General features: G+C 44.8%; 1 protein-coding gene across 2 annotated transcripts in view; it reads right to left on the bottom strand.

Annotated features, from left to right (window-relative positions):
• Window positions 1-20192, bottom strand: part of NTRK2 (neurotrophic receptor tyrosine kinase 2) — a 335421-nt gene that overhangs the window by 3224 nt on the left and 312005 nt on the right. For both annotated transcript variants that reach the window (XM_060609946.3, XM_060609944.3), the window contains exon 17: window positions 386-544. In XM_060609946.3, coding sequence (XP_060465929.1) covers window positions 386-544 — 159 coding nt within the window. The remainder of the gene's footprint in view (window positions 1-385; window positions 545-20192) is intronic.

Below are 20192 nucleotides of genomic sequence, written 5' to 3'. Positions count from 1 at the left end.
GACAGATGTGGGGGCTTGAAGAAGACGCAAGGTGCCTGACCAAGAAGCTATGCCTCACATGCAGACATATCTACAAAATAATTAAAATAGGGAAACAAAACACTACAATGTTCTAGTGAAATGTTAAAAAAAAAAAAAAAGAGAGCCCTGAATCCTTAGTGGAATACTACCAAAAATATAGCTGTGTTAGCAAACACTGCTTTGCTTTCTCTAGAACTCTTAAATTCAGAGAGCGAAGATACTTTGGCCGTGACATTTAGGTACAGAGCAGGCCATGTGGGAGGTGACACTCCCAACAAGGCCACACAACATCATCTCCTGGCCTCCAGCCGAGGGATGCCTCTCAACATCGGCCCTCGGGGGTCTCGCCCAGCCCACTGCGCACCTCGTTGTTCGACAGCTGGTACCAGGGCTGTTTGCCGTACGTGAAGATCTCCCACAACACGACTCCCAGGCTCCAGACATCACTTTCTGTGGTGAACTTCCTGTACATGATGCTCTCTGGAGGCATCCAGCGAATGGGTAACATCGTGTGGCCACCGACCTGGTGGAAAGTGGGGTGAACAGGAGGCGTCAGTCACCCGAAAACCAAGTCCCCATCATTAGCGGAAAAAGTGTAGAATAGAAACAGGAGGGGGGCACTTTGTCCCTTTCCTTTATTTGTATTTATTAACTTTAATTATTTATAAAATACATGAGGGAAATACAATTTCTTGATAATCTCAAGCAACAGAGACAAGAAGGCAAAGAATAGTCAAAGTATTTTTTTTTTTCATATTGTTTCCTATTCTCTCTTGAAACTAGATAGGGCAGAGATGATGACTGGACGGGTGTTCATCGTGGATAAAACATACACTCACACACACACACACACACACACACACACACACACACGTGCTTTCTGGTATGAAGAGGACCCAGTCTTCTAATTAACAAGATCACTTTGACCAGGAAACAAGTAGGGAGCTCTGTACAAAATGACCCACCAAGTGACTCTACTTTCTTAGCAAGGCCAGAGCCTCCTTCCACTGGGTCTTAGGATGAGCACACAGTGTTGCCTCAAATACCCTGGCCACCACGATCCAGCCACGGGCACAGCAGAAATTATTATTCCCATTTTACAGGTGAGGCAGCTGAGGTTCAGACTGCTATGGACACAAAGAAGTCAGGTCTTTGGACTCCGAGCTTAGGACGTTCCTCTACTACAATTGAGCTTCGGTACAAAAACAAATAAGTAAATCCAGTTTTGAAAAAGTCCATTTTAGTAAAAAACACCGAGGCTGAGGTGTTAGATGGCAAGGGCTTTAGCACAGACACAGAGTACTTTGTTTGACAAGGACACCTGTTTATGATTTCCTACTTCCCAGAGAAAAGTTAAGAATTTCATTTTTGGATTTGTAGCACATCAGGGCTGTCTGATTTTAAACCATGATCAAATTTCTGCACAGCAGCCCTAGGTGTAGCAGGTCCCACTTTTCAGGCCGAAAACCCCAGCACTGCCAGCTCAAATATGCTGCCTGATGCTGGGGTAGCAGGTGGTCACGTAGACAGCAGGAGTCAGACCTCATGACAACCGTCAGCCCCTGAGCTCTTAGACTGATGCCACATTGAGTTTCTGCCCAATTACAATTGTCAGTGTCCGTTTCTGCCTCATTAAAGGGAAGAAATGGACTAAGAGTACGTGAAAAAGGCTGTTCAACTCCTGAGCCCGAGTTGCTGAGAGTGTCAGAGATGTCTAATATGCTTGGTGATTTCCAATGATGCTCTTGGCATCAAAGGAACCTTGAGTGTCAAAGGAGGAGGGCATGTTGTGTTTTTTTCCCTCCATTCTTCTATGTACAAGGACCCCAAATCTGACAAGTAGGGACAAAAATTCCTGGGTCAGGGGTAAGGTGGTCCCAAATCTTTGATGTATATATGTATATGTATGTGAATATACATATATATGTATATACAAATATATATACACATAGATACACATATAGAGGTAGGTTGCCTTCCATCACCTTTCAATGTCCTCCCTTGCTTTTCACCATGCGGTGACAGGGAGTCACTGTTCCATGAGCACAGATTTCTCTCATGGAGCTGCCTGGGGACGCCTGAAGGTGATGTCAATACTTAACCATCAGGCTTGATATTCAAAACACAACTCGTGTGACACAGGCATTGGCAGACCAGAAAGGATGCCAGTGGCCATATCAGTGCGGCCATGTTGGTGCCGTTGGCCTGCTGAGTAACTGCCCAGCTCACAGCCCTGTAACCCCATGCGCCCAAGACTTTGGGAAAAGGAAATCTGCCCATGCACAAGGGGTTCCCAGTGTTTCCAGATACTCACGAGGACTCAAAGAACCAAGGTGGAATGGTCCCCTCAGGTGCTGGCAGCCATATACCAGCACCAAGGAGAAGCTTTGTGGCGGTGCAGGAGCAACTTAGTGCAGACTCCATGGACTGTGAGGTCTCCGCGCAGATTTTTTTTTTTAAGTTTATGTATTTATTTTGAGAGAGAGAGAGAGAGAGAATATCCCAAGCAGGCTCTGCACTGTCAGCGCAGAGGCTGACACGGGGCTCGATCTCAAGAACCACGAGTTCATAACCTGAGCCGCCGAAACCAAAGGTTGGACGATCAACCGACTGAGCCACCCAGGCACCCTTCTGTGCAGGTTTTTAGCGAAAAACACATATTTATTTATTTTTTGGGAATATTGAAAATAGAACCCAGATTTATGATCAGTATATAGTTGGTCTGTAGGGGATAAAAAGATATGTAGGACATTATGGACAAACACGTGGTATTCTTTTGGATACCACAGGCCTCAAAAATATTAAGAGCTAGCTCACTGCAAAGGTTATGTCAAATATGCTATAAGCTGTAACTTGCTTCACTTCTTGGAGAGTCATGACGCACACAGCCTTCTTGAAGTGTCTCAGGAGTTTGGCCGAAAAAAAAAAAGAACAGATTTAATTTTGTTTAACATAGCAAATTCAACTAAGTTGAATGAGTGTTTGTGCAGGGGCAGGGGGAGTGGAGACAGAGAGAGAGACACAGAGAGTGAATCGCTTACATACATGTAGAATCAGACAACTAAAGATACACCGTGGGATGCGTTAACCTAGCAAGATACTATGCTTTCTATATTCTTATGCATTCACACCGGTAATGCCATGGACAACGCTCAGCTCGTGATCGTAGAAACGATCCAGGGCACACTCCAGTGCACTGTTTCCTAGTTGGGTATCCCCGACTAGTTGCCAAACCTCTCTGTGCCCAAGCTGCTCCAACTATAAAATATAGGTAGCAATATATACCTCCCACGGTTATCGTGAGGTAAACACTCAGACAGTACTTGTGAAAGTGCCCTATAAATCTCAGTGCATTAATGCAATCACGCTGTGTCTTCCTTCTCTGTAACCTTGAATACATCTTATCTCCTCCATTCTGGAGGCATTAAAAGGGCCAACACATAAGACTCTCCTAGATGGCCCACTCTCCATTGGCGAGTGCTCTGGGACCCCTCTGGTTGTGGCACCTCCCAGTTTCTCTACCCCATGTTGTTAGTGGCCAAAGGAAAAAAGCTCCTGCTTCCTTTAAAGGAGTGAAAAGATTCAAATTTTGATTTACATGTTTTCCCATCTGATCATTTGTTTTATGCCTGCAGTCTCTTCGGGACACATTTTTCACGTTAATTCTTTCAAGCGTCCCTTCTGGGATTTCACACACGCTGTTATAAATAATGCTTTCCTTGTTCTGATGTCAAACGGGTGAGTGGTGGGAGACTCTAATAAAAGTTCAGGCAGGGTTCACAAGTTTTCTAAACCCATTTAGAACATTTCTGAACATTTCTTTTGCAGGCCTTTCTCAGGATTTTGGAGCATGTCACAAAAAGTAGACCAAGGGGGGCGGGAATAGAGTCACCGTTGTTACAAATTACTGTCATATTCCAGTCACAGTGACTGGGTGGCTTTTGGATTTCACAAAACCACATACTGTGTGGCAACAAACACAACGAGGCATTTGTTTTGTATTGTGCCACCTGGCAACTTGCCCTCGTATCCTGGCTTAAATATTTGTGAGATGGAATGCGACCCCAAGCAGGACACGGGGAGTCAGAATCGTCGCTTCGAGTTCTGGACACTCCGTGGTGCCAGGCAAGGCTCTGCAGTGATCAAGGCAGGTCAGGAGCTTGCTCTTCACCAAACTCACCAGATTGGATTGATGCCAGATGGGAAATCCAGGTAGCTGGGGAGTTGACTTGGACGTGAGATTTTTATTTTCTGCAACCCAGCACTGTGGGGTTCTAGACCCTGCTATGCTCTTAACTAGCTTAGCTAAGTCACGTTAGGTCTGGCTTATTGGTAAAATGTGACAGGTTAGACCAGCTTTTGATTACTTTTAGCACAAAAAACTGTGGTTCTGTAATCACCCACCACCACTTGGCCACTGTGGTCATCCATCAGCACAGAGGAGTTCACCTTTACAAACAATTTCCACTCAAAGAATTTCCGCTTGAACCCAGTAGTTACCCTCGGGGTAAGACATTGGTTGACCTTCATATTGCAAATTAATGCACCCAGATTTCAGAGAGTTTAAGTAGCTTACCTAACGGCACACAATAATGTCTGCCAGTGGACATCGTGTACTTATTCCAATGGGTCACTCTGCACGTCTGGCTTCTGCAATCTCTAAGACATGCCCTATGTCCAGCCCACAGGTCCCATTGTGTGGCCTCTTACCCAGGCTGAACCTACTCATGCCTCTTGGAAGTTTGATCTCCTTTCCTTTCAAACTACTCTCCAAAGATCTCCTGAAGGTGAGCTCAAATTCCACCATTTCAAGAAACTCTCTGTCCTGCTACAGCTCACTGAGTTCTCCACAGGTAGTCGGGCGCCCCTCAACATGGTGCACAGTCCCTTCTTTTGTTAACAGATTACATACCTGAAGAAGGATGGGTGCCTCTCAGTTACGTCTGGACAGGCAGGAGGGGGCTGGTTGGTAAGCATATCATGTCTTTGAATGAGTTTCTTATGAGTGCTTATATTAGGAGAGGAATTCTCAACATGTTCTTTTAAAGAGATCACTGTTCACTACTTTCCGATCTAACCTCAGATCACTTCTCTGAACTCCTGACAGAACCAACCTTAAATTAAATGGATGGAAACTGGCTCAGTCATTTGATGCTACAAATAAGATCCATTTAGTGAAATTCATAACTTCTTAAAATTCAACCCCAAATACTGGAGTTCACAAGGAGTATGAGAGCTGTCTGAGTTGTGTGGGGAACCCCATCCATTCCTTGGTTTGCCATCTGTGCAGTAGATGGGGGAGTCTCTGGTGCAGACATGAAACTATTTGATTTAGGAATGAAGTCTAGAAGAAAGATGTCATGATGCATAATATGGAGGAGTATCATTCTACATATAATGATTAGCATCTCATGTCCTTTGAGGATGGAGAAAGAGGGCAGACTAAAGAAGAAAGTTAGTGAAAGAGCAAAGGGCTGATGATCATCTTGGCTGCTGAATCATTGCAACTTGCTTCAGTCAGTAACTAATCAGAAGAATGTCTGAGTCCTGTGGTCAAAGAGAAATTCCATAGTGCCTAAAATAAATCAAGTTATGGAAAATAATTGATCCTGTTTTTTTCTTTTCTTTTCTTTTCTTTTCTTTTCTTTTCTTCTCTTTTCTTTTCTTTTTAGAGCAGGTGAGAAAGAGAGAGAGAGAGAGAGAGAGAGAGAGAGAGAGAGAGAGAAAGCAGGGGAGGGGCAGAAGGAGAGAGAGACAGAAAATCCTAAGCAGGATCCACATCCAGCATACCCAGTATGGAGCTGGATGCAGGGCTCAATCTCACAACCATTAGATTATGACCTTAGCCCAAATTAAGAGTCAGATACTTAACGAACTGAGCCACCCAGGTGCCCCTGGATCCTGTTGAGACATATCAAGAAAAGAACTGTTCAGTTATATCTTAATGTTTATTTCCCTGACACTTCATAATTTTGATGGTGACATATATAGGATGATCTGGTTAAAACCAAAACAACTTGTGCTCTAGTTAAAATACCTAAGCCTGAGCATCCTTTAAACATACTTGTTTGAAAGGTGTGTAAGACAATAAATCCTAAAGAAAATACTGAAAGTCCATTGGTAAAATTGGCTTTATGCTTGAAAACAATGACTTCATTATTTTGAAGTCAAATTGGATACATCTAATCAGTTCAACTGCAGTATTTCTTATCCAAGGGGTACTCTTTGGGTACATGCTCTTTGGTCACTTGGTTGTAAATTGTGAAAATTCCCTATGGCTTAACAAACAGTATGATTTATTTTTCTACGTTGGAAAACTAGGATTTGGGGAAGTCATGGGATTTCCTGGGCAAGTGTAGATGTGAACTGGTGACCAACAATACTGAAGACAACTCTTCCTCCCACTGCTCTTCACTACAAGATCCTAGGTTCTTTCTCACTGTTATAAATATATAAAGCATCTTTATTGCTGGAACAAGTTAACAAAGGAACACACATCCTATTTTCCTGGTGGGCCAGGAGATGAGAGAGGAGGCAACAATCTTAGCTCTCCTTTTTCCATTGGGCTTCATATAAAATGCATCTACCATCCTCCTTATTCCCTCATCCTCTTCTCAACTCTTTTCTCCCCTTCTCCCTTCCCATTCCCTTCTCTCCCTTCCTCTTCTCTTTTCCTATTACATCTGTTCTTCTCAGTGTGGCCCCTTCCAGTTCCATTCCTGCTCCATTTCCTTGAATTCCCCTCAAATCTCACCTGTCCAGTTCCATTCCAAAAGACAATGTTATATTTCATCTTGCCCAATTCTTTCATCTCCCCCAAATGATCATGTGTGTCCCCACCACAATTCATTCGCCAGCCACCATGAGGTCTAGTCTCCTCTCTGTGTTTGTATGAGGCACAGTGGGAGGCTGGAGCTTGTCCACAGATCCAAAGCAAATGCTTAGCTGGCTTTGAAACTACTGGTGATTTAAAGGTGAGTAATGCTAATCTGGGGCCTTCTAAACTCAACTGGCAAAGACCAATGATGCCTGGGAGGCCACTTTCAGCTTACGGTGTTTAGTCAATGAGTGAGTGATAACTTGTTTGGAAGACAAACATTTTACTCCCTTAGAAATATGCAGGCCAAAGGGCAAGCCCCATTAAGAGATGATTAGCTGTCAGAGGCTTTTGACCACATTAAATATAGAAGAGGCTCCTAGACCTCCTTGTCACACCCTATACCCAGCTGTGTTGCTTCAGTAGTTTCTTCTGACCTGTTCTTTAAAAATTCATGAAAGCTGTAAACTTTAGGAAATAGCTGGACCTTATTTACTTATTTATTATGTGTTGCATCTGTACTATGAAGTTTAAAAAAGGAGAGAGAAACAATTGATGCAAAATATTCTCCTTGGAGAAGCTGGAACCATTGCGGTCAGACTGTGGGCATTTTCTGACCACATCCAGGAAGCTCAGAATCCTCCTATTATCAAGAGTGATGGGGTGCTTCCATGGCATGTGGCTACTGAACCAGGGGATACTTTGTGGAAAGAAATTCAGCCTTTCCTGCCCTGATAATAGTCCTGAATGAACGCAGCTCAGGTGGAGTCCAGAGGAGCACTAGGGACGGCCTGGTCATCCTCTCCTTGACAGTAGGAACCGATTATTGCTACACTGGAAATTGCTGTTATTTACAGCCCAGAAATCTTTCATTATCTTTTACCGTTACCAATGTGGTCATAGACATAAGGGTTATGAATTAGTAACTTCAAGCCGAGTGTTTTTGAATTAGTCATAGAGAGGATGTGCTGGACCTTACTGCTAACCATATTTTTGCAAATACTTTTTTCCATAATTAAATCTCTGCTGCCAGAATAAGGCAAATGATCATGATTTGAAGGGAAAGGTCCATAGAACTTTCATTGCTATCTCCTGACACTTGGATTCTAGGTGATCAGATAAGGCAAATTCAATACCAAATTTCCACTGAAAATTGATTTTGTCTTTATTCTACCATGAAATGATGATAATACAAGTGATGAAAATAGCAGTAATAACACCTCATGTTTGTATAATACTTTTTCATTCATTGTATCATTATTGTACCTACCCCGAAATTTGTTTGTGAAGATTAGCTGATTAATTGAATTAATTAATTGAATCAACTGATTAATTAAAGATTAAAGTTTCACGTTGGAAAAGCTCTGTGATGCCATTGTGTGATGCCATTTATATGACTTTCTTGAAAAGGCAAAATGATAGGTCTATAGAACCCAAGGTTGTCAGGGAATTGGTGGGAGGGGGGCTTGCTTTACAGGGACGCAAGAGAATTTTGGGGGGGGATGGCAATGTCCCACGACTTGATTATGGTGGCAGTTAACTGACTGTGTTTGCCCCAAATCAGAACTGCACACTAAAAGATGTGAATTTTACTATTATGTATATTATACCCGAGTGAAACTTGACTTTAAAATCAATCAATCAATCTCTTGGAATAATGCCCAGTATATAGTAAATGTGCAAAAAATACTAGCTGTTGTTGTCATGCTAAGTAGTTGATTCTTGATCCTTTGATTCTTGATTAATCCTGTGTGGCTAGTCAGACATGATCTTTTATCCCAACGTAAGAGATAAGGAATCTCTGGGCCCAGAGATAAAGTAAGCTACCCGAGGCAAAACAGCTAAGGCATGGTACTGTCTGCAGCAGGGCCCAGCTCTCCAAATGGATGGCACCCTTTCCATTCTGCCTCAAGTCTGACATGGAGCCAGATTTGGAGCTGGGAAGGGCCCTCTGCATTAGTCTGCGTGGGCTGCCATAATAAAATATCATACGCTAGGTGGCTAAAGCAACAGATATTTATTTTCTCACATTTCTAGAGGCCAGAAGTCCAAGAGCAAGGTTCCAGCCAGTTCAGTTTTTCTGGTGGGAGATCTCTTCCTGGTTTAACAGACAGCTGCACAGAGCCTGTGTGTGAGCAGAAAGGAAGTAAGCTTCCGGTGTCTTTTTATAGGGATTCTAATCCTATTGGATCAGGGCCTCACCCCATGATGTTATTTAACCTGATTACTTCTTTATGGGCTCCATCTCCAAACATACTCACGCTGGGGGCTAGGACCTCAACATGTGAATGGGTAGGGGGGTACAAACATTTAGTCCCTAATACTCTCCTTGCCAACGTGCCCCCTTCTGACTCCAGTCCATTCTGGGGAAGCAAGAACATGTCTGCCTACTAGGACCTGTGTAATTCTGGTCCAGAATGCAACTCTGTGGTTCTCTGTCAGCATCTTCACGTCCCAACTGAAGGCTTGACCCCAGTGTTCCCTTTCCTCCTGGGTAACTCTTGATCATTATCGACTAATTCTAGAGCTTAGCAAATGACTTGACCTACTGCTGTTCCACAGAAGATTCGGTTCACTTGCAGTGCAAACCTTAGGACAGTCTCAGTCCTCACACTATTGCCCTATCCCCCAGTCCACCTGGGGTTCCCTGGGGTGACTAAGGGAGAGCAAGCAGACCCTAGACTCCCTAGTGATGTGTAGATACAGGCAAAGGGCTTCCAGGACTCCATGTTTCCTCAAGTGACATCTCTCGTGGGTCTCATTGTCTCCTGCTTGTGCTCTATATACGATTTAAAGAACATTGAAGTGATTGCAGCTTTATCTTATTTTTATATCTGGCTCTAATCAGAAGCGAATAAGTCATCTCTCAGTAAAGCATAAAACTCCAATTGCACCGATGTTTAAGAATCACATTTGGTCTAGATGGGGCGCCTGGGTGGCTCAGTCGGTTGAGCGTCCGACATCGGCTCGGGTCATGATCTCGCAGTTCATGAGTTCGAGCCCCGCATCGGGCTCTGTGCTGACAGCTCCAGGAGCCTGGAGCCTGCTTCGGAGTCTGTGTCTGCCTCTCTCTCTGCCCCTTCTCCGCTCATGCTCTGTATCCCTCTGTTTCTCAAAAATAAATAAACGTTAAAAAAAAAAAAAAGAATCACATTTGGATCTAGAAACAAAGATTGTTCACCTTAATAATAAAGTCAAATTAGAAGTAACAACATGTGCCCCCTTCCTGATTGCCTCCCCCATCCTCATCGCACTAACTCTTATCAACCTTGATGGGGAGTTTCCTGAGTGGATCAAGGCGGGGGATGATGGCTTTAGAAAGCACTAATACAGCATGCTGCCTGGAGTGTGATTATTGTACTCCTACATCACTCAGCAATGGGGAGTTGGACATTCCAACTGTATACATTTCATCAAGCTGCCATTTTTTTTTATGTTCAGTGTTACTGAGCTTTTGATGGCCTCCTAAGCATTATGGTTTTAACCCCGAGAGACCATCTGACTCTAACATTTGAGACTGAAGCGCTGCCTCCTTTCATGGTGAAAAGCCAACAGGGACCGGCATGCTCTGAGCAAAGGCAATCAGAAAAGCAGGAGCAATGTATATTCATGCCATTGTGTATGTTACGGTGATTTCAGTGTGTTGGTTCAGGACCAAAATTCCGATATGAAATTGTTTCTACGGAAATAATTCCGAAGGGCTGGTGTTCCAGCTAGTTTTTACAAAGGAAGAAATCAGTGATTTGTCCACAGAGGAGGAAAACAAAAAGAAAGCTTTTCTGTAATAGAATCAGCCCTCTCCATATCAGCTGTGATTACGGTAGTTACTGATGCCTGGGCGCATCAGGTCCAGTAAGTGGAGAGATCAGGTTTCTGGGTGGACACCATACATCTGTCCCCCATTAACCCCAGCTTGTTAGTTAACACGGAAGGCTCTGCCAGAATGTACATTCCACCATTAGCCTGAGATGAAGACTTAATACACCAGAGCCAGTTTCAAATGAATAAAGTTTTCCTTCCTCTAAGCTGCAGAAGTTCATTCTGAAAGAGGAACTGATGCCTTGTGTCCAAAGGAATGTAACAATGAGAAAGTTGCTTCCTCTAGGGAGCTCCGAATGCCTACCTCGGCATCCTTATGGTCCTTTTCTACAATGTCTGTGATATGTGTAATGTATAGAGATTGTGACCTTGGTTATAAAAGACTTAAGATTTCTTTTTTTAAATACTTTTTTAACATTTGTTCATTTTTGAGAGACAGAGAGAGACACAGCATGAGCAGGGAAGGGGCAGAGAGAGAGACACACACAGAATCTGAAGCAGGCTCCAGGCTCAGGGCTGTCAGCACAGAGCCCGATACGGGGCTCGAACTCACGAACTGCGAGATCATGGCCTGAGCCGAAGTTGGACGCTCAGCTGACTGAGCCACCCATGCGCCCCAAGACTCAAGATTTCTTATGATGATCATGAAAGGTAAGAAATAATATAATAAAATTAACTCTCAGTTATCTATTCTGTGAAATAGAATAGAAATAGAAATATCTATCTGTGCTAAAGACATCACCTTTAATTTAAATTACCTTTAATTACCTTACATTTAAAACTCATCTTTCTCATATCTCTCCAGACATACTTACAGACAAAATATACCCATAGAAAGTTCACATATTACAAGAATTGGAGTGCAGTTTCTTGCCTGATGGTAGTGGCAGCTCAGTGTTATGGAAACCCAGTATGGCGTCACTGGGTGCTTCTCAAAAATTTCCACCAAAGCACCCCAAACTGCAGAAAGAAGTAAAAGGCCAAGGATGTGGGGAATAATTGGGACCATGTCTGTGGGTATAGCCCAAGGTGCTTATGGCAAATGTGGAATTTCTTCAAAGTTTTATAGTTCGTCTGTAACATCTGATATAAGTGTTGCATTCGACTTCACGGTGCATTATCAACGGTAATGATCTGTCAACAAATAATTTATGAAAACTGATGCCTTAGAAACATGGGCCATGTGCATTTTGTGGCTTCATGGGTCTCTGGTCTGGACCCACCATTGTGTGTTCAAAGGCTACTCAGACTCCTGTTGGAGAGGCATTGGTGCAGAAACACAAGACAGTGTGTCCAGACCAGAGACCCATGAAGCCACAAAATGAACATGGGTTTTGGAGTCAGCAGACCTGCTTTCTTATTCTAGCTTAGCCACTCACTAACTAGGTGAACATAAATAAATTACTTTATGTCTTAGAGTCTCTCTTTTGCATTGAGATAGGAATACAACCTATAAGTCTAAATGAAGCCTGTGAGGTTCCCTGATAGGCTAAGCTCTTGAGAACACTGTGGTTTCCCTGGAAATCAGCCTGATGGCCAGAACTAACCAAGAAGAAACATTCAGGCAATAGCGATGGAATAACAGAAATAAGTCTGCATGAGGATTCCCTATGGCCCCGCCTACTTCTGCACATTCCCAACCCACAAGCAATATCTCATTAATCTGCTTCTTTTCATGTACACTTATCAGAGTACATTTCAACAAATTTGCATTTAGTTAGTGCCATGTCCACTGTGGGGAAACAACATTGGACGAGAGTAGGTCCTTGCCCTCTGGAGTTTGTTCTAGAACTATAATGCAAGGCAGAGGGTTGAGGCCATGGTGGAAATGCGAACAAATGGCCGTGAATTGTGATACTCGTGCGGTTCGGCCGACAACTTAATCTCCTAATGCTTTCAGCTCCCTTCCATGAAGAGGTATATATTTGGATACCTGAACATTTGCCACTATGTCCACAGGGTCACGGGAAGGAGACTGCTGGGAAATAGCAGGACAGAGAGTTTTCAAAGAAGATTGAGGAACAGATTCTTCACTGATGTCCCTGAGAAATAGGAGTTGGCTGCAGTGTCCCAAAGAGGCAGTGATGGCTGAGTTGTGTTCAGCTTTGTGGATGACGTTGACCATCTAGCTACCGTCTGTTGCAGGCCTGCCACGTGCAAGGCATGACCATGAGCTTTACACATATTCTTTTGATGAGCTGCACTGAACTACAAACCAGGCCAATACAGCAACAAAGAGGGCACATCAGTTAGGGATCCCCATCAGCCGCGTGCCATGGACGCAGTGGCCTACCCAGGGAGAGAATTCACTTCACTCATAGGAAGTCTTGAAGTATGCAGAGTCAAGGGCCAGTGGAATTCCCTAAGAAGTCCTTCCAAGGTCTTTCCACCTCCTGTTTGACCTCATGGGCCACTGCAACTGCCTGCTAACTAACCCCCCCCCCACTTCCCTTCTGACCTTCCCCCAATCCGTTGTCCATACAATAGCCAGAGCAATAGTCTTAGAGTTTGAATTGTATCAAATCATTTCATTTTCTGCTATCAATTCTTTCATGACTTCCCATTGCCCTTAGGATAGAGTGAAAAGCCATTAAAATAGCTGCTAGAACTCTTGTTGATATCAGTAGCTCTTTCTCCAGTCTCCTCTCATTGTTTGACACCTTACCTTGCCATGACCCATTGACTTTGGTCTTCCTTCTGTTTCTTATGTGTCCTCAGGGCTATTTCACCTCAGGCCCTTCACACATACAGCTCCTTGAGTTTTACCCGACTTCTACTTGTCCCTTGGGACTTAAATACCATAATTTGTACATCAGATGCAAATTAGACTATCAGGCAGCACGATTTTCCTTCCCCTCAGCACCAATCTGTTTTAATGACACGCTTATTTGTGTTTACGATTTCCCTCTGCCGCTAGACTACAAGCTTCATGAAGGGTGCCCTATCTGGTGCTTGGATGCTCAACAGGTATTTGTCAAATAAAATGATGGCATCTGGCTGCCTCAGGCAATGGCCCTGGTAGACAGACACTACAGTATGAAATAAATAGGAAAGGAACACATGGGGCTAAAGCCAAAAAGGCAGTTTTCTGTCAGCCCCATTCAGAGTTGTCAGCACAGACCCCTTGGAGCTGAGAGGGGTATCCAGAGGGCAAAAAGGAAAAACAGCAGCCGATTTGCTTTAGACAGTGATACCCGTTTCTAATTTAAAGTGTAAATAAGGAATGGGACAGACATATGTTGTACACAGAGAAAGAAACATATGGGACAAGTTACCAAGAAAAGCTATGGAAGCTGAAGATTAACGGGGCTGAAGCGACCCATCATACAAGACAGGGCACGGTTGTTGTGGACAGTGAGAGAGAATGGAAGGGGTGGATGTCCCGTCCCACGAGTTCCCTTCCCTTTGCTCATCCTGTGGGATGTCTGTTGGCCACCCCAACTGCACTCCACGAAGCCATCCCACTTACACAGGCCCCCCCTGCGGCCCCATTGGAATTTCCCATGGGAGGGGTGTTTCCCACTGGGGTGGCTGTTGCTTGAAGGCGGGGGATGCTTGTCCTCCAGTGGCTTTGGCATGGCACCACACCTGCTTAGTCTTGATGGCTGGAGAGGCCCACAAGGCAGATGGAAGTTAAGGACAGGACACCTACACTTCCCTCGCCATTATCATAATCGCCATTATCCCTTGCAACCTACCCTCTGCCTCTCACCTAACTGCCCAACCTTCACAACCTCCAATCATCACCAGAGTGCTGTGGACTAACATCTTAAGTTCAACTAAAAGCCAAGCCCCACTCCTTAAAGGACTATCCATTTCCATCACAGCAGAGAATGTTAAGAAACGCTACTGTAACACTTTTTGGATTCTCAAACCCTCACTGCACGGAGTATAGACTGATCTTTTTAACTGTTGAATTGATAATCATTTGCTTGTCTTGGTATCATTTACTCATTCAGTAAAAATTTATTGAGCTACTACGGGCTCCCAGGCATCGTCCTAGACACGGGCTATTGATGTGAACCAGCTCCATGTGTTCATGAGGTTCTCATTTTAGTGGAAGACACAGACAGACAATACATAAATAAACTGATATCCATGCATGAGGATGTCAGGTGGTGATCAATACCGTGGAGAAAAGGAAGTAAATCGGCGGAAAGGATAGAAAGGCATACTAATTTAGATAAGAATGTAAGCAAAGGCTCTTCTGAGCAGGTGATAGGTAAGCAGAGATCTGAATAAAGTGACAGAATAAGCCATGCAAACGTCAGGAAGAAATGCATTCCAGGCCTTGGTGTTAGCAATTGCAAAGGCCCTGAGGTAGGAGCAAGCTTGATGGGTTTGAACAGTAAAGGGGCCAGTGTGGTTGCATTGATTGTGGCAAGAAGGTGAATGGAGGAAAAGAGGTGGAGCGTTTACCCGGGCATCTTAGGCGGGGTTTTATACAATGGTGCACCTGAATTGCTGTGTGTGTCTACCCATATCTGTATTTATATTTATATCTTTACTTTTATATCTAAAACTCGGCTATATTCAGATAGTACTTTAAGGCAATCGGCTTGATATTGTTTTACAACGAACACATGGTCTATAACCTAGCTACTACTACCGTTTACTAAGCAGGAAAACCAATACCATAGTCAGAATCAGGACCTGAGGTGGCAATGGAAGACAGATGTTTCAAATCCACTAATCTTGCCTCTTTCTCTTTGATTTTTTTTCCTCTTGCTTCACACTGCTTGCCCTAATCTGTCTGGTAGCAGGACCAGCACTGTGTGCAATCATCAGCCACTTCCTCTGAGCCCTGTTCACGAGGAAATCCCTTCTTCCCTGATCCAGAGAAGTCGACAAGGACCTGACTGCACCACAGCAATAACCAGTGCTTTCTTTTTCCAGGACGTGGTGGATTTAGGAACTGAAGTAGGTCTGACTGTGTGGGTCCCCCAGCCCTTTCTTTCAGTGCAAGGAGAAAGAGGCAGTGGAGGGATCTTATTATTTCTGGGTTCCTCAGTAGCACAGATACATTCCTGAGTTTCTCAGGGCGTGGAATCTCTGGGGTGCTTAGTTATAGCCCCTTGGTATTTAGCCTTAAGATTTATGCTAATGGGCCCTGCAAGTTTCTCTCTGTCGGTACGTGATCAGGAGACTCCTCTCTACATTAGTTTGTTTTCCCTGATCATTTCCCCAATATTCCACCCGTTATATGGTCACACCACTGCTGAGGCACCCTTTGACTCCTGAAACAATCTGAATTTCCTTTGAGGAAGAGAGCTGCCCTGTGGTATCTCAGGGGAGAAGAAGAAAGACTTCATAATCCTGAAGTCCTTAATGACAGTGTCTTCGCATTCTTTCTTTGTGCATTTCCCTTCCTGCCGCTATTCCTTCATCAACACCTATGGCCATTTTTCTGTAAATTCCCTCCCAAGGTCTCTCTCCCCAGATATTACATTTTGTTGATGCCAAAACATCTGTTTAGGTACAGATTGTTGGCATTTAGGATCCTATATTTACTGGTTCATATCTACTTGAATCCATTTACAGAAATGGCTTTATGAAACATATAAAGGTCTTTAAGCATTACTATCCACTCTATAAACACAGACTCAGGGACAACAATTCCCTTCAGCCCTGATTCGTCTTTAGAGATGAAGACAAAAACACTCCAGAGAAGGGCAAGGTTTACACAGCACAAACAAGCCACTGCAAATTAACTCAAAACTGCAGGGAAAGACAGAGGTGACTCCAGACTCAAGACACTTTTAAGCAATCTGCCCCTTTCCCAGGTGTTGTGTCCTCTGCTTATCCAAGGATTAAAGGTCCTCAAATCCCCACCTTTTGGACCCCTGTTCCTCCCCCCATCTTCTGAATCCCCCTGAATAGCACCACCATCCCCACCAACCACCATTATGTTTGTTCAAAGCCAAAAACCTGAGTCATTATGGATTCCTTATTTCCCCTTGTCCCCCTTGTCCCCCTTGTCCCCCGTATCCAAATCACCACCAGGTTCTTTCAGCTCTGCCTGCAAAACACACCTTGAATGCACGCCCCTGCCCATTTCCACTGCAGCCAATCACATGTTTTCACAGGAGCCTCTGCTGAGCGCTCAGCTCCACCCCCAAGAGCTGCCCCACTCAGCATGGAACCTACCTGAGCTCTCCTCCTAACCTGGCCCGCCTGGTGTTTGAGGGCCTCGCTTGAAGACAACCTAACCTTGTCCCTGAAAGCTCCTTCATGGTCTCAGTGGCCTGTCCCTGCTGCCTCTGCCCCACAGGAGTGCCTCACCACACGACTTCCCTCTTTGCCCCAGGGGCAAGATGTTACCTTTGCCCATCGCTGTAACTAGATTTGAATGAAACTTAATCCTGGAGCACTCAAATAACAAAAAGTATATGCTCAGGTGGTTAGTTCTCTACGGTCTGTACTTGGTAAAACTTTCCAAAGACAGGAATGTAGATTTTTTGAGAAACCTGTGAAAGGCTTTTTATCCATTTGCTAAACACTTTAATGGTCACTTCATTGCCTCTCTAGATTAAATCACTAAAGTTGCACCATTATTGTAAAGTGGGAAAAGTGGTTACCCCTGGAGGGAAAAATTAGGCTCAGCGGAAGAGGAACCCAAAGTGATCTTTATAAAGTAAAACACTGCAGAGAGACGATGGCAACTAATAGCATCTGGGAAACCCGGCACATCCACACATCTGAGGCTCACACCACACGTGAACCGTGAGCCTCACGGGTCAGACGCTTAACGATCTCCACTAATGAAAACCCAGCCAATCAGAACTGGCCTCATTTTGATAGTTATCCTCCTGGGGTCTTCAGAAATTACAATCAGGCTTGCTTTGCATTTATATCACCCAAGTCCTGGTCAGGGAAACTGGGAGCTGGGCAGTGGGGAGGGGGTAGGAGTTTATTTACCTGAGGGAAACAGGCTAAGGTGTGGCCTGACACCATGTTCAAGTGAGGAGGCATTATCACCAGGGGAGTGAATAGTGCCTGGTCACCAAGGGCAGGTCAAGAAAAGGTGAAGGTAAATTGTGGCATGAGGATCTTGTGTTTGATAGAATTGCTTTTTGACGTTAATGGCCAATAGGTCATTAACCTTTGAATGCTCAGATGAGTGCCTCTGTGAAGTACCCTTCTCTCTACACCTCTGATGCCCTATCTTAAGATACCCAAGGGGGCTTTTCCGGGTAACCCCCTGATTTAGAAACTTCAGCTGCAGGAAAAGGTGCTCGGCGTACCCCAGCACTGTCTCTGACAGCTGGGTCGGAATCCTGCTCCAATGATAGAACGTGTCCCATAGTAAAGCACCAGCACAACGCCCTAGGCCCCTCTCCTCCTCTGTCTGAAAGGAGAGAGAACCGGAAGGGGAATGAGCAAGAGAAGTGGGACTATTGGCCTGGGGGCCCTTGATGGAATGTTCTTGAAAGGGGGGTCACCTCCTTCCCTTCTCTTCTCTCTCCTCCGCCCATCCTCAACCTGAAATCAAGTAAAGGACTTCGAGAGAATTCCTCATAAAGACCAGGGACGCCTTAAGAAGGGCAGCCTGGGCCCTTGTTCTGCATTCGAGCCTCTGTTTCGGCAGCAGACTGTGTGCACTGCGAAGGAAGAGGGGAAGGATGGTGGAGCGAAAGGGGGCCACAGGAGAGCCTGCTCCCCCAGCACTGGGAAGGGAAATGGTGTGCGGGCTTCACAGGAGTAAGTGAACACCTGTGGGTGGTGTCCACGTTCGAGACTTTTGATGTGTGCCGCGGCTGCTCCCAGGTGACCCCTGACCCCTGGCAGTGCTAGGAGAGAAGCTGTGGTGGCAAAGCAGAGGACGATGATGGCGATGTAAGAGATGTTTGCCCTTTATCCTCAATCCCTCCTCCCAGACCCTAACTTTACAAGACAGAAGGCAAGAAGGGGGAAGTCTAGCCTGTGATGCAGTATGGAGAAGCTTTGATTCTGATAATGGAAGGACACTGCAAACTAGATGCAACTGCTTTTATGGCTGAAGGTGAATAGAAAAGCTTGGAATCTATCTGAGATGCTCTTACGTGCTGGGAAATACTGGTCTCAGGAGGGTTGCAATGCGTACCACTCCACACCTATTAGGATGGTGAAAATCCATGAGGCCGACAACACCAAATGCTGGTATGGATGTGAAGCAACAGGAACTCTCATCTGTTGCTGGAGGGGATGCAGAATGGGGCAACCACTTAGGAATGCAGTTCGGCAGCTTCTGACAAAACCAAACATACCCTTACCATATGATCTGGCCATTACGCTTCTTGGTATTTACCAGATGAGTTGACAACTTATGTCCACAAAAATCTGCACATGGATGTTAATAGAGGATGTATTCATAGTCACCAAAACTTGGAAGCAACTTGAAGATGTCCTTCAGTAGGTGAATGGATATATCAACTGTGGTACATGCAGACAACAGAACATTATTCAGCACTAAAAAGAAACTATCAAGCGGTAAAAAGACGTGGAGGAATGTTAAATGCATATTAGTTGGAAAGAAACCAGTCTGTAAAGGTTACATACTGTAGGACTCCACCTCCATGACAGTTGGAAAAGGCAAAACTATGGAGACAATAAAAGATCCAGAGGCTAGGTTGGATGGGGCTCAGGGAGAAGGAAGAATGAACAAGCAGAGCCGAGATCTCTAGGACAGTGAAACTACTCTGTATTGTAGACAGTATGACATGGTGGCTACATGTCATTATACATTTCTCAAAACCCACGGAATATGCACCACCAAGAGCGAACTCTTATGTAAGTTATGGACTTTGGGCGACAATGTGTCCATGTAGGTTCATGACGGTGACAAATGTACCAGTCTGGTAGGAGATGGTAGCTGGGGAGACTGCATAGGGCAGGAGGTATGTGGGAATTCTCTGCTTTCTTCTCAGTTTTGCAGTGAATCTAAAGCTACTCTAAAGCATGAAGTCTACTTTTAATTAATTTTTTAATGTTTATTTTTATTTTTGAGAGAGAGAGCATGAGCGGAGGAGGGCAGAGAGAGAGAGAGGGCACGGAGGACTGGAAGCAGGCTCTCATGCAGGGCTCGAACTCACAAACCGTGAGATCACGACCTGAGTGGAAGTCGGATGCTCAGCCGACTGAGCCAACCAGGTGTCCCATAAGGTCTAATTTTTTTAAAAAAGTGTGACAATGAGCTACAACAGGGACCGAAGCTCCATCGCTCGGTTTGCCGGTCCTTCCCTGCCCTCGCTGTAACCTGCGGTCATTCATGGGATGGAGAAGCTGAGCAGCGGGCACAGAAGTGTGCCTCAGAGGAAAGCAACAGCGGAGAGAGCTGGCTGGCGTGGGGTAACCTGTCTGCCACGCCTAGGGGCGGAAGTTCGTGTGGCCGGAAGTCCACCCTCCACAGGAAACAGAAAACTGTGTTCCTGAGGAGTCTCAGAAATGGGGACATAGTGAAAGCTGAGGAAGGAGGCCAAGAGAATGTGGGGCAGAACCATTCTCACCAAAAGGAAATTAAGTTTACCGTGGAATGTACACACTGTTCCCTCCACGT

Source organism: Panthera onca, chromosome D4 (assembly GCF_046562875.1).
Source record: "Panthera onca isolate mPanOnc1 chromosome D4, mPanOnc1 haplotype 2, whole genome shotgun sequence".
Taxonomy (NCBI): domain Eukaryota; kingdom Metazoa; phylum Chordata; class Mammalia; order Carnivora; family Felidae; genus Panthera; species Panthera onca.
This window is presented reverse-complemented; position numbering and strand designations above follow the sequence as displayed.